The sequence below is a fragment of the Colobus angolensis genome, unplaced genomic scaffold (genome assembly GCF_000951035.1).
Source record: "Colobus angolensis palliatus isolate OR3802 unplaced genomic scaffold, Cang.pa_1.0 Scaffold30, whole genome shotgun sequence".
Taxonomy (NCBI): Eukaryota; Metazoa; Chordata; class Mammalia; order Primates; family Cercopithecidae; genus Colobus; species Colobus angolensis.
Window position 1 is genome coordinate 1,955,871 of NW_012116266.1, and position 13,089 is coordinate 1,968,959.

General features: G+C 38.9%; 1 protein-coding gene across 1 annotated transcript in view; it reads left to right on the forward strand.

Moving 5' to 3' along the window:
* Positions 1 to 549: 549 nt before the first annotated feature.
* DYTN (dystrotelin) overlaps positions 550 to 13,089 on the forward strand; it is a 68,148-nt gene continuing 55,608 nt past the window's right edge. The window contains exons 1-5 of the mRNA XM_011949858.1: positions 550 to 568; positions 6,964 to 7,038; positions 10,039 to 10,240; positions 11,637 to 11,722; positions 12,587 to 12,687. Of these exons, the coding sequence (XP_011805248.1) occupies positions 550 to 568; positions 6,964 to 7,038; positions 10,039 to 10,240; positions 11,637 to 11,722; positions 12,587 to 12,687 (483 nt within the window). The remainder of the gene's footprint in view (positions 569 to 6,963; positions 7,039 to 10,038; positions 10,241 to 11,636; positions 11,723 to 12,586; positions 12,688 to 13,089) is intronic.

Below are 13,089 nucleotides of genomic sequence, written 5' to 3' on the forward strand. Positions count from 1 at the left end.
AATTAACAAAGGTAGCTAATTGACTACTCTTTTAAAAATTATTAACAGAATCCTATGTATACATATACATAAGTATGTATATATGCATATATGTGGCAAATTGATAGCTTTTGTTAGAAATTTAATATGTAGAATTATTTAGCATAGTGTCATTAGAAATTTAAGAATTGAGAGTTTCAAATTTTGTTCTTAAAGTTCAAGCAAATTGAATCATCTTAAAGTAAGAACACAGTCCACTCTTAAAATTATAATGCCTCAAAGGCTCTAAGTCATCACGGTATTAGTTTCAGGAGCTGTTCTCAGTTTTCTGAGAAGCGTGGCCAGTATCGAGAGCCTCTACTTCTATGTTTCTCCTTGCTTTTTCCTCCCGAGATATTTCAGTCTCCTTGGACACCTTGCAGTCACTTTCCACAGGTAAAATGATTTGTTTAGTTGCCTTTTTGTTCCCCTGGCCTCATTCCTCTGCTGCAAAACCTTCTGCTTAAAATACTGGTTCATTTCTAGTTACAGGGACCCAACCGCCATCTGTCATTCCAAGAAATTTGTGAAATGGATCCAGATAAACAAGGTGAGTATTATTGTCAAGTTTCTGAGCATAGTTTGTAAACAAAAATTAGGCACAGATGTTATATTTTCAGACCTCTGATTTGAAGGAGAGTAAACATTTGGCAAATTTCTGGCTGAAAAGAAACTGTTATTTGATTAAAGTGGCTTTCTCTCTCTTCTAAACAGAAATCCACCATGTACTGAAGAATATTTGGTCTATTGTCTCGAAAGCACCAAAAATAATCTAACAAAAGACTTGATGTCAGCATAATTACATTTGAATTGCTATTCAAATACACAGAAACTATTACCTTAGTTTTATGTATATTCATAGTTTACTATTAAAATGAACTTATCATATATATTTTAATGTCATGGGTAAGTTCACAGTACTGTGTGGTTCAAGTTGGGAGAAAGGCCTCATGGTTGTCACTATATGAAAATTTTATAAGTGGATATGGAGAAACTAGTTCCCCTTTCTTCTAACTTCGCTGAATGCCAAGAACTGATCTGTGGCATTTCTATTGCTGAATCTATTTGTAGCCTTACTCCCCTAACTGAAATCTACATTGTTATCTTGCTTGTTTTATATGAAATTCTGTATGATCCCTAGTTGTTTATCTAAAACAACATTATAAATGATTCCAATATCTTTGGGTTTTCCAAATTTGGGCTCTCATATTAATATGGTTTACACAAAGCAGTAGGTAATTCATTCAACTCTCAATTTTCTTTTTCTAAGACAATGTGTCTCAAAATTAGCATGCATCAGAATCACCTGAAAGGTTTGTCAATATGCTGCAAAGTTTGTGATTCTGTGGGTCTGGTGAAGAGTCCAGGAATGTGCATTTCTAACAGGTTAGGGTTAGGGTTAGTCCCAGGTGACCTGATGCTGCTGACTTGGGACCACACTCTGAGGACCACTGGCCTAAAGCATTTATTTTGGATCATCAAAGTAGATGATGGACATTTGAAAGAATTGTATTACATCCACCTTAGTATCTGTGGAAAATAAATACATTGATGGAGCTAAGCAAAAACAAGAATCCCGGTCAAAAGATATTTCCCAATCATTTTGCTTCCATGAACAAGAACATGTAGCTGGTGTTACTATTTCTTTAAGCATCTAAAACTACTTTGTTCATAGCTTTGGGCGTGATACATTTGGTAATTTCTTCCTTTCTTGAGTTTGTTTTTTTTGTTGGTTTTTTTTTTTTTGTATCATCAGAAAAAAATGGAAGTTAGCCTTTAGGAAGTGGGTCTGGTGTTGGCTTACCTGGCCTCCTCATTCATTTTCCATGTTGCACTGTATCACAACTTGCTGTGTTATGCTGCATAACTTCATCAGATGACGCTGCAAAGCATAACTTGACAGGAGAGTGATGGCCAGATGGTAGAGCAGCTACAGAGTTGCTCCTCCACCGACAGCAGCATCTGGGAACTTGCAGAGCCCCTTGTCTGCTGATTCTCTGTATCTGCTTGGTGCATCTGGGAGGAACCAGGGCACAAACACTGGCCAGTTTCCAGAGGAAAGAAATGTTGGGCATTACACTGTTGTAAATTATCTCCACTCTATTATGCCTACTCTCAATTTGTCTTTTTTCTCCAGACATAGGACAGAGGAGTTTCTGACATCTCCCATCTCTAACATTGTTGTCTTATCTGAAAACTAAGCATTTTTAAAGCCTAAGGAAATGGTGAATAACAAAAGATTTAGAGCAAATTGTAGTTTATTTTTTTTTTATTTTTTATTTTTTATGTTTGCACCTCTTGAAAAAGAAAGGAAAACATGTAGAGGGTTTTTAAACCACCTCTCTTGTTTGGGCGACAATGTTTAGGCACAGCCCGCTTCACCTGAGATAGGGGTCTTTAATTCATGATCATGTGCTGACTGTTGGATCAATATATATTCAGAGAGAGGCCTGTGGCATGCTCTCACTACTTTGGGACGGCTCTGGCTGGTTCAGCATTGTAATCCCCTTTGTGGCTCCGCACAGTGTCTGGCACCCAGTATCTTATGTGTAACAGCTAGGACTTTACCCCACAACACTCAAGGGCAAGAAACATCATTTCCTAAATCAAAATCAAGTCACTGTACCTTGATATGAAATTTAGGCTAAGTTTGGGAGGGAACTATCCCTGGGAGACAAACAGAAAGCTCTAACGCTGCTACCTTGAACCTTGGTCAGGGCCCTGATTGAAGTCCACTGTGACCAACACTTGTGATGCTGTCTGCCGTTGGCTTTGTATTCCACTTGAAGACATGGGACTCCATATCAAGACTGGACACAGAAGTCCTCATCACGCCTGTGGCTGGCCTCCCTGGCTACACCATGCAGCCATCCCTCTACTCAGGGGTCTGCTAGGAAGGGCAGCCCTGGAAACACCTCCTAAACCCAGTCAGACATTACCCAGCTTCTTGTCCAGGCATCAGCCTCTCTCCACCTCCAGGAAAATTCCAGATTAATTCTTTCATGGGCCTGTCCATCTTTTCATATGAAGCCCTGAGTGGAGGTGACTTTAAGAGTGGCCCTTATGTGGTGGCTCACGCCTGTAATCTCAGAACTTTGGGAGGCTGAGGCCCGCAGATCACGAGGTCAGGAGATTGAGACCATCCTGGCTAACATGGTGAAACCCCATCTCTATTAAAAATAAAAAAAAAAAAAAAAAAAATTAGCCGGGCATGGCAGTGTGCCCCTGTAGCCCCAACTATTCAGGAGGCTGAGGCAGGAGAATGGCGTGAACCCAGGAGGAGGAGCTTGCAGCAAGCCGAGATCATGCCACTGCACTCCAGCCTGGGTGACAGAGAGAGACTCCGTCTCAAAAAAAAAAAAAAAAAAGAGTGGCCCTTAAACACAGAGACATTGTTAGATCTCCCAGAGAAGTGAAAACAGCTTAGACTTACAGGATGAACACAGAAACATTGCCTTTCCATTATTTAAATTCTCCCCCTTGCTGCAAGAACAAGACAAAAATGAATGTTACCTTGCCACATATGTTTGAATCAAAGAAATACACCAAGCAGTTCCTTGTTTCATTTTTGCTCAGGCCTATTCCAAGGCTGGAGACTCACTGTCTCACTGTGTCTGTCTTCTGTCTTACTCTCTTTCTTTGCCTGTCTGTCTCTCTCTCTCTCTCTCTTTTTCTCTTTCTCTCTCTCTCTCTCTGTCTCTCTCTCTCTTTCGGTTTGTTTCTAGGCTGTGTTTCTAGTCACAAAACTCCCCAGCACACCCTGCTAACACCTTATTGCCTGAGTTTTATGTTAATCAGCTAACATTACATTTGAAAGTAGTTTCATTTTCCTCAGGACTTCTTCCTCTGGGCATCATAATTATACAAGTAAGTCTTGGCCTCAGAGCTTGCTTGTGTGTGAAATCCTTGCCTCAGAATGAGCGTTTCTGGGTGTAAACTCTAATTGGAATTCGTTACCACCGGAAATACTGGAGATGCACTGCTGCTTGGCAGTTCTTTTTAAAGTTTTTGACTGATTTCCTCTTTCACCCTTCACTATAACCGTGCAAATCTTCACTATTCCTCAAGTTTTCTACCCCACCACCTCCTCCTAACTCTAAGTGTGTGAACATGCCCCCAACTTTACAAAGAAAACAGAAGCTCTCAGACATGGCCATTTCCCCAGCCCATCATCTCCTTTTATAAGTCCTTTCAGGGAATGAGAGATGGCTTCTTACCAAAGCTAATTCCTTCACCTGTGCATTTTCCTCCCCTCTCTACTGCAGCGATGGGAGCAGTTAGCAATACTTCAGCGATTGTGGCAGCAAACTTACCTCAAAGAGGTTATTACCTTATAAAGTTAATAACCCAATCAAGAGATCTACCATGCAGCATGGTGACTATAGTTAATAACAATGTATTATATTGTTGAAAATTGCTAAGAGAATAGATTTTAAATAGTCTTACCACAAAAAATGAATATGTGACATAATATATATGTTAATTAGCTTGATGTAGCCACTCCATGAGATATACATATTTTGAAACATGCTGTGCATGATTAATATATACAATATTTATTTGTCAATTAAAACAAATGAAAATAAATTAAATAACCAAAGGAAGGACTAGCTTTCCTGGGCTGGGACACTGTCACTAGGAAGCAATTTTTCTCCATCTCTAAGTTCATCTCTGCTCACCTTTGTGTATTGATTTCATTCTCAATGAAAATGAGAAAATACGGCAAGCTGTGCTACAGTGCAACATGGAAAATGAGTGAGGAGCCCAGGTAAGCCAACACCAGACCCACTTCCTAAAGGCTAACTTTCACATTTTTACACAACCTGACAAAAGAGTGATTGCTGCTCCAATCTATAATTCCAAATTCAAGTCCAGAAAAAAAAAAAAAAAAGTCTGCTTCCCTGATAACTTGAACCAAGAGTCCTTGAACCCAGATTCATTGGAACATTTCTCACCTGACTTTGGTGTGTACCCACCTCTGGGGAGTGCGATGGTGCTCTCATCGATGGGCTGGACCTGGGCCACGTGCCCCCATGGAAGTGGGAGAGTTGCAGTTGACACTACTGGCATTTCATGGACTCAGATTAGGGGAGGTAGTTCACCTGAAGAAAGAAAAATGGATGCTGGGTGGCTAGAGGAACACGTGCCCTCTGAGAGGGACTTTGCTACATCGCATACTACCTGGATTCCCTACTTCCTGAGTCCTCAACCCCACTCTGTCTCTCCTGGCTCCTCCTCTCTGACCTATACGTACATTCTGGAATTTCTCCTGCCTTTGAAAACCAATTTCGATTTGATGTGTTGTTCTAGCTGTGGCTCTCTTGTCTTCCCTTCACATTATAAGGTCTTGAAAAAGTTGTCTGGTTGTATGTTTTCTCCTCACCTTACACTCACTGCTCAATCCTCTGCAATTGGATTTTGACCCCCATGACTCCACTGAAACCGCTGTCACAAAGACCTTCAATAATCAAACTAGTCATAAAAAGCAGAAGCAATAAATTCCCTTTATACCAGTAGTTTTCAAACTTTCGTTTGCATCAGATTTACCCCCAGGGCCTGCTAAGACTCAGGTTGTCCCCTAGATATTCACCCCTAGATTCTGGTGTCAGAGACTTCTTAGATTTTTGTTAGAAATTGTTTTTCTCCCAAGTTCCCAGGCGATGCTGCTGCTACTGCTGGTCCAGGAACTGTACTTTAATGTCCACTGGTTTATACCACAATAATCAGTTAGAACACGCCACTTTAGCTGCCTAAAACAAACTAAGCTATTAATGTGTATGATCTTATATAGCTTTATTGAATAACATTAAAGATAATATGACTAAATAGGGAGATCTACTCTATGGTTATTTTTTCTAGATATGAACACTGATCACTTCAGTTAAGCAACAGAAAACTCTATTGTAATGTTGTTATAATCTCTTAAATTAAATAACAATCAAATTTGGAGCAATGGAAAAAATTTAAAATTGTGGGTCCTTAAGAAAGGTAAGAGAAACAATTTAGGAAGTGTATTGCCTATATTTACTTATTTAAAATGTGCAGATACCCTTTGAGGAATGTACTGTAATTCCCATTCACCTGATGAAGAAACTGAAGATCAAAAGTAACTCATTTTAAGAAAAATGAAGGAACACAACTAAGTATAGCTGGCTCCAGAGCTTTCTCCCCTCCTCTACGCTGTGAAATGGGCAAATACACACTCAGTGCCTAGAAGGGCTCAGGAATGCTCGCTCTTGTTGTACTGCTATTGCTGGTGGTAACTCTCAAAAGAAGGTATATTAATAATTCTTTTTCTTGTTATAAAAATAGCATATACTTTTTATAGAAAATTTAGGTGATACTGAGTAGAGAGAAAATAACCATGAACACTAATAATTCAAGCACTCAGAGATGTCCACTGTTAACAGTTTGGTGGATGGTACTAGAAGTTAAGCTCCACAAGGGTGGCCATCTTTATCTGTCTAGTTGAATGCTATATTTCAAGGGCCTAGAATCATGCCGGGGCCATATAGTAAGGGCTCAATAAATATTGGCTAAATGTATGAATAGATGGATAGCTTTGAGGTCTTTTTCATTTATGCGTAAATACATGTGTCCACGTATAACTGGAATATATTTGCAAACTGGAATTTATATTTTACATGTAGTTTTTTTTATCCTGTTTGTTTCAAAGGCCATTGATTTTATATAAAAAGTGGACAGATTGATGGAGTATTCCCCACTTTTTGGTGGACTGAGAAGGTGAACTAGGTTCACCCATAGCCCTAGAATAATGTAAGTCTATTATTATTTGTTTACAGAAAGAAAAAAGAGTGCTAAACATTAATTTCCTCACCTGCAAAATAAAGTAAGCTTATCTGATCTCTAGGATTTCCTTCCAGGGTGTGGGATTTATATAAGGAGACAGTACTTTATTCATAATATTTTATGTTTTCTTTACAGTTGCTCTTAATAGTATTGAGAATTCCATTTACAGAACAGCCTTCAAATTACAATCAGTGCAAACTCTGTGCCAGTGTAAGTATAGGCTCTCCTGAAATATTTGAAATAATCTGAGCTTGATATGTGATGTAAAATTCATAGAGAAAACAAACACTTCCCCCATGCAGTGGACTGCTGGATTCTGGAAGTCTGGATTTGTGCATTTAGCCCATTCGCAACAGAGAAGGTGGAGGGATGGGAAAACATTGCGTGCTTGCAACCCATGTGTAGTTTTGCTGATGAGCAATAGAAATGACTGTGGATGAGGATTTTTAATTTTTTAAATATTTTCTCCCCCTGGCTTCTTCTAGAAAATGTTTTTGGTTTCTTTTTCAGGATACCAATATGGACACAAAATAAAATTACAAAAAAAAGGTAGTTTCAAATCTGTACTTTTAAATTTAAGCATAAAAATGTAAAATTCCATCTACCACATAAGATTTGCATTTTCAAGTTGTACCTGTAATCTATAAATGAACATGCAAAAGTAGGTACAAATGAATAAATAACCCATGGACCGTGAATTTTAAAATTATCTCCAGAATTCCCTGAGAACTGTCCCTTTTGCATTAAATTTATATCTGATTGAATGTATGGTTTTCTTTTCTTTTCTCATACTGTTATCTAGGCAAAATAAGGTAAAATATAGTAAAAACATGTATCCTGTGAAAATTTAACAAGGTGGAAAATAAACTGGGTCCAAGCTATGAAAAACACCAAGCATTCAGCATGTCTACAGTTATTGATTTCTCACTGCATGAAAGAAAAATCACTTCATGTAAAATGATTTCTGAAATTTATCATATCAGACCTAAGTTATGTTATATATGTGACATTTCTACTGAAGGCTGACATTTTAAAATATTTTTCCTCCTGCCTAAAAAGTTACATAGGGCAGTGGTTTTCAAATTGGGCTTCACAAAGTACATGTGAATGTGGGGTAGGGCACAAAAGAGTTAGCCAGGTGGGAAGAGGAGTTGCAAGGAGGGTGGGAAGATTTGGAGACCACATCCTCAACAGAAACAGCTCCATCCTTCTCTATTTTCTATACTGTGTTTCCTTGTGTGTGTGTGTCTGTGTGAATGTGTGTAAGTTGGGGGGGTCTCACTCTGTCACCCAGGCTGGAGTGCAGTGGCGAGATCTCAGTTCACTGCAACCTCTGCCTTCCAGGCTCAAGCCATCCTCCCACCTCAACCTCCCAAGTAGCTGGGACTACAGGCGTGCACTACCACACCCTGCTAATTTTTTGTATTTTTAGTAGAGACAGGTGTTTCGCCATGTTGCCCAGGCTGGTCTTGAACTCCTGAGCTCAACTGATCTGTCCATGTTGGCCTCCCAAAGTGCTGGAATTATAGACAACAGCTACCACGCCTGGCTTCATACCATGTTTCTGTATCAGGTTCCTTTGAAGAAGAAATTTTTGGTTTTAAAAACAGTTTTATGTAGATTACTGCTCTAGATAAAGAAACTCGTAACTATTATTTATTATTCCAGGAACAAACAAAAAGCTAAAAATTTATCCGCAATTATGCTATTTTCCTTGAGAATTTCTCTCTCAGAGAAAGTTAGCAGCAATTGTTCACATGTCCCTATCATGAACGCCTGAGTATGTACCACGGTGTAATCTGAGGATGCACAGTTTTCAACATTTTGTTATCTCTGGCATCAGAAACAGTGAATATAAATAATACTCATGGGAAATATTAACAACACACAAAATCAGTGGTTGAAAAATGTTACCTAGAAAAGATATCCAAACAAAAATTTAAAAACAGAAAATCCCAAACACCAAGATAAAGCATAACATGAGCTCCAAATAGGAAGATCTGGAACACATTGCTGTATAAATCTTGTGGTGAGATTAATGGACACCACTATTATCTGGTTTGGTGTAATATAGAACTCTCAGCAGGAGATGAAATCAGCCTGTGTTCAGAATGCCTGGCTCAGGTGACAGGTTTTAATGATAAAAGAGTTTACAGCCTTTACCACCTGCAGCCAGGTTTTTATTTAAGTCACATTCTGAAACTTGCTCCTCTGTTCCTTAGACTCTCCCCTTAAAAGCAATATCAGAGAACAAATAAAAATTTTTATTATACTTGCTAGATTTCTTATCTGAGGTTGATTTACAAAGTAGAGAGAAACCCAGGGTTTTATGATTTCACAGGCTGAAGCGTTTTAAATGCCAGGAGCTCTTGGCGCTGTTGACATCCCCACCTCTCAGATGGCGCAAGTGGCTGTTTATTAATTTTATCTGTCATCCTCTCTCTGCAAGAAGCTATGGGGTTAGCTCTATTACATTCTTGTTTCTATTCATTGCCTTGTAAAAATTTTAGGAGAAGGTGGTTAAAAAATATTCAGTATAAGAAATAAACCATTATTTTTTTGTAAGCTGCTCTAGTTTTATTAAGTGCCTTCTCTAGATAATAATACTGATGGAACCAAGATTGTTAAAAGTGATATTACTGAGTTGTGGAATTCTCAGACTCTTTAGCCTAAAGATCTTTATAGAAGAGTAACTGCTCTTTTATAAAGATCACTGTTTTTTATTTAGCTATGGCAATTGCTTTTTAACACACCATATTGCTTCTGAAGCTGGGCTGCAGACAAGAAAAACTATATGTGAACAGGAAAGGTAAATTTATTCAATCCACTTAATGAAGAGTATAAAAACGTTTTCCCCAACTTTTCATCACAGTGTCATAACTTTCTTGGAAAGCGTATTTTTCATTTCTCACTTCCCTTTTTAACTTCTTTCTATAAAACAACATCCTCGAAACCGTACTGTAATAATGTTACAACTATGCTTTACTAACAGATGCACTTTTCCAAAATCAAATGAATCAGTAGAATAGTAACGCCTGAATTATGCACAAGGAATATATGTCCAAATAGTAGTCATATCTCATTCCCCTTAAAAGAAAATAGCGATCATAAAAAGTTCTTAATTATAAAACACTAAATGACATTTGCTTCATTTGAAGCCTTTTGTTCCCATCAGAAAATAAGGCTCAATTTTTCATTTGCTTCCTGCAGTGGACTTGATTGACAGCTCCCTGATTCAGCAGGTCCTACTGCGTCCAAGTTTCTGGGAAGCTCGCAAGCGCTCCCTTTCTGTGCAGCAGCTTTCTCAGGCACTCCAAGAGCTGTTTCAGAAGGCCAGGGAGGAAAACCCAGGGCAGGTGCATCCCAGAGCTCCCGAACTCACTCTGAGCCTTCTCACGACAATGTGCAACAGGTAAGGGTGTGGACGTCGCGCTGTGACCTCAAAGGCAATGCTTAGTTGCCAGTGGTCATTTACCATTTGGTGCTGGCTGATATTTGCTTGAGGTTTGGTATATAAGAAGCCTTCTTTGTTTTTCACTAATTTATTCCTCAGGAGTAGAACAAAGGAGTAAATGCCCATCGGCTTTACGAATATAAATGACTCATGGATAGCAAAAAGAGGGGGAGAATTCCACATTATTCTTTCCTTCATACAAATTCATTCCTACTCTAGAGAAGCATACACACCTTTTGCTAGGACGTTTTCACTTCTATACATATATGTGAAAAGCGACACTTGATTCTTGTTACTGCTAGCTTCTTTGCTCATTTCTTTGTAAACTATTATCTATTTTTTATTTAGCTAGAATAAGGGTGAAAATACTGTGCATGGATGAGTAACTTATAAACCAGTGTAGACCATGTCAAAGGGCTGATTACATATGCTCTGAAGTCAATAGTTCTGCTAGTGTGTGGTAGGGGTGGATGTGTTTTTTGAGCTGTAAGGTTTCAATTCCTCTGCCCCCTCCTCAATTTGGTTTACCTTATATATCCTTGACTCAGTAGACTTCATCCTTTAGAATAAACTTTTCAAAAATCATAGTGAATTCAAAACATTTGGAAAATAGAGGAAAAAAGTAAAGAAGAAGAAATACATTATTACCCATCAGCCTGCCTCCCAGAAGCAAGCACCGTTTTAACCACTGGGCAAATTCCTTACGGTTATTTCCTTTTCTAGTTTTTTTTTTTTTAATTTTTTTAACTGCCAAAACAATACACATATACATTCTCAAGTTATTTTTTCATTTCAGCTTCCTTAAACGTTAAGCTTTTGACTGTCATTTCTATTATCTGTGCGTGTCTCTAACAATTGCCCCGCCTTTGATAAATTGTTTAGTAGGTTTGTAAACTAGCCAGCAAGTGGGCAAGGATGATTAGGCTCTGAGTGAGGGCCTGTGAACTAGATTTTTTTTTTTTTTTTTGCGTAAATATTTCCTCCTTTGCCTGCCTTTTGGTCCTTCCTTGTCTCTGTTGCTTGGTTTCCAGGCAACTGAGGCCTGAGGAAGTGATGCTATCTGCTCCATGAAGACAGGGTTTATCCCTGCATCCCTGGTGCCTGGTACAGTGCTTAGCACAGAGGAGGCATCCAATACATATTTTGGAGTGAATGCAGGAACACATAAATGACTGGTGAAATACGTTAATTCCATGCTCTGTTCTGCTAAATTCTAGGTATAGGATAAGAGGCCAAATAGCTAGAACTTAGAGCATCATGTCAAAGATGCCTATTAATAGTTATGGTTTTTATCATCCATGACACCAAAGGTAACCCTGGCCCCCCATTCTTGTCTCTGTTTGTCACCGTGCAGCACAGGAACAGGTTTTCTCCAGCTTATGCCTGCGGCCGCTGCCCTAATAACCCTCTCAGGAGACAGCCCTCTTACGAAATACCGAGGTAACATGCGGAGGACTACGGGTGTCCTAAAGTGCAGTGAGCCCCAAATCCCCAACCTGGTATTCTGTATCCCCACCACAAGGCCTTCTTCTTCAGCATGTACTCAGCATGACTTGTGTGTTTATTGAAGAAAAATATTTACCATTTGAGGAATTTGGAATTTTTCAAAATTTACACTTCCTAATTACTTAGTTGTTCTTGATATTTATTTCTTTAGGGATTACCTAGACACCCGTAATCATTGTTGATTTGAAGCCTGGGAGGATTCTCACATTTCTGTTTACCAACCTCATGATCTTCATCCTAGATTCACTGAATGATCAAGAGGTTGAAATGTGAATGGATTTCCATTAGTTATCAAATTATGGCTATTACAAAATCGATAGTGATCGGGCACGGTGGCTCGTGCCTGTAATCCCAGCACTTTGGGAAGTCGAGGCAGGCGGATCACCCGAGGTTGGGAGTTCGAGACTAGCCTGACCAACATGGAGAAACCCCGTCTCTACTAAAAATACAAAAAATTAGCTGGGCATGGTGGCGCACGCCTGTAATCCCAGCTACTCTGGAGGCAGAGGCAAGAGAATCACTTGAACCCGGGAGGCGGAGGTTGCAGTGAACTGAGATCGTGCCATTGCACTCTAACCTGGGCAACAGGAGTGAAACTCCGTCTCAAAAACAAAACACACACACACACATAAAAACATAGTTTTGGAGGCCTTCAAAATAGTGAGCCAATAATCAAGAACATAACTTTCCCTTCTCTTTCCTTTCATAGCCACAAAGAGACTGCTACTTCAAAGCAAGTACTCTTCAAAGATACATTGCAAGTATTCATTTTAAAGATTTTTCCTCCTACATGTCTAGCTCTTTTTCAGCTCTATGCAGAAAATAGCAGGGGAGGTTATGATTCTGGGCCACGCATGACGCGAAGGGTTTTGAGAAAACTACTAACAGATCTACAGCAGGTAAATCCCTAATACTTAAGAACTGTACATTTGCTTCAGTTAATTTGCCATACTTATTATTAAAGAATCTGATGTATTCAGTGTCAAATCTATCTTTATATATATCTCCATGCAAGCTCTCTCCTCCATAGCCATTGCTGTTACTTGAGTATAACTTAACTTATACTCATAAGGTTATGAGTAGAAGGTTATGAATTATACTCATACTCACGAGGCTAAAGCTAATGGGGTCTATAGATAAGAATTATTTGCATTGCTATAAGTTTGCTACAAGTTAACTTTACTCTCTATAGAATTGTAAAATAGCCTTGCAAAGACAATGATGTATCTCTCTATAGGTACAGATAATCACCACTAAAAACATATCCAATAGTCTCTTTTGCTTATTCCAAAGTGTTTCAT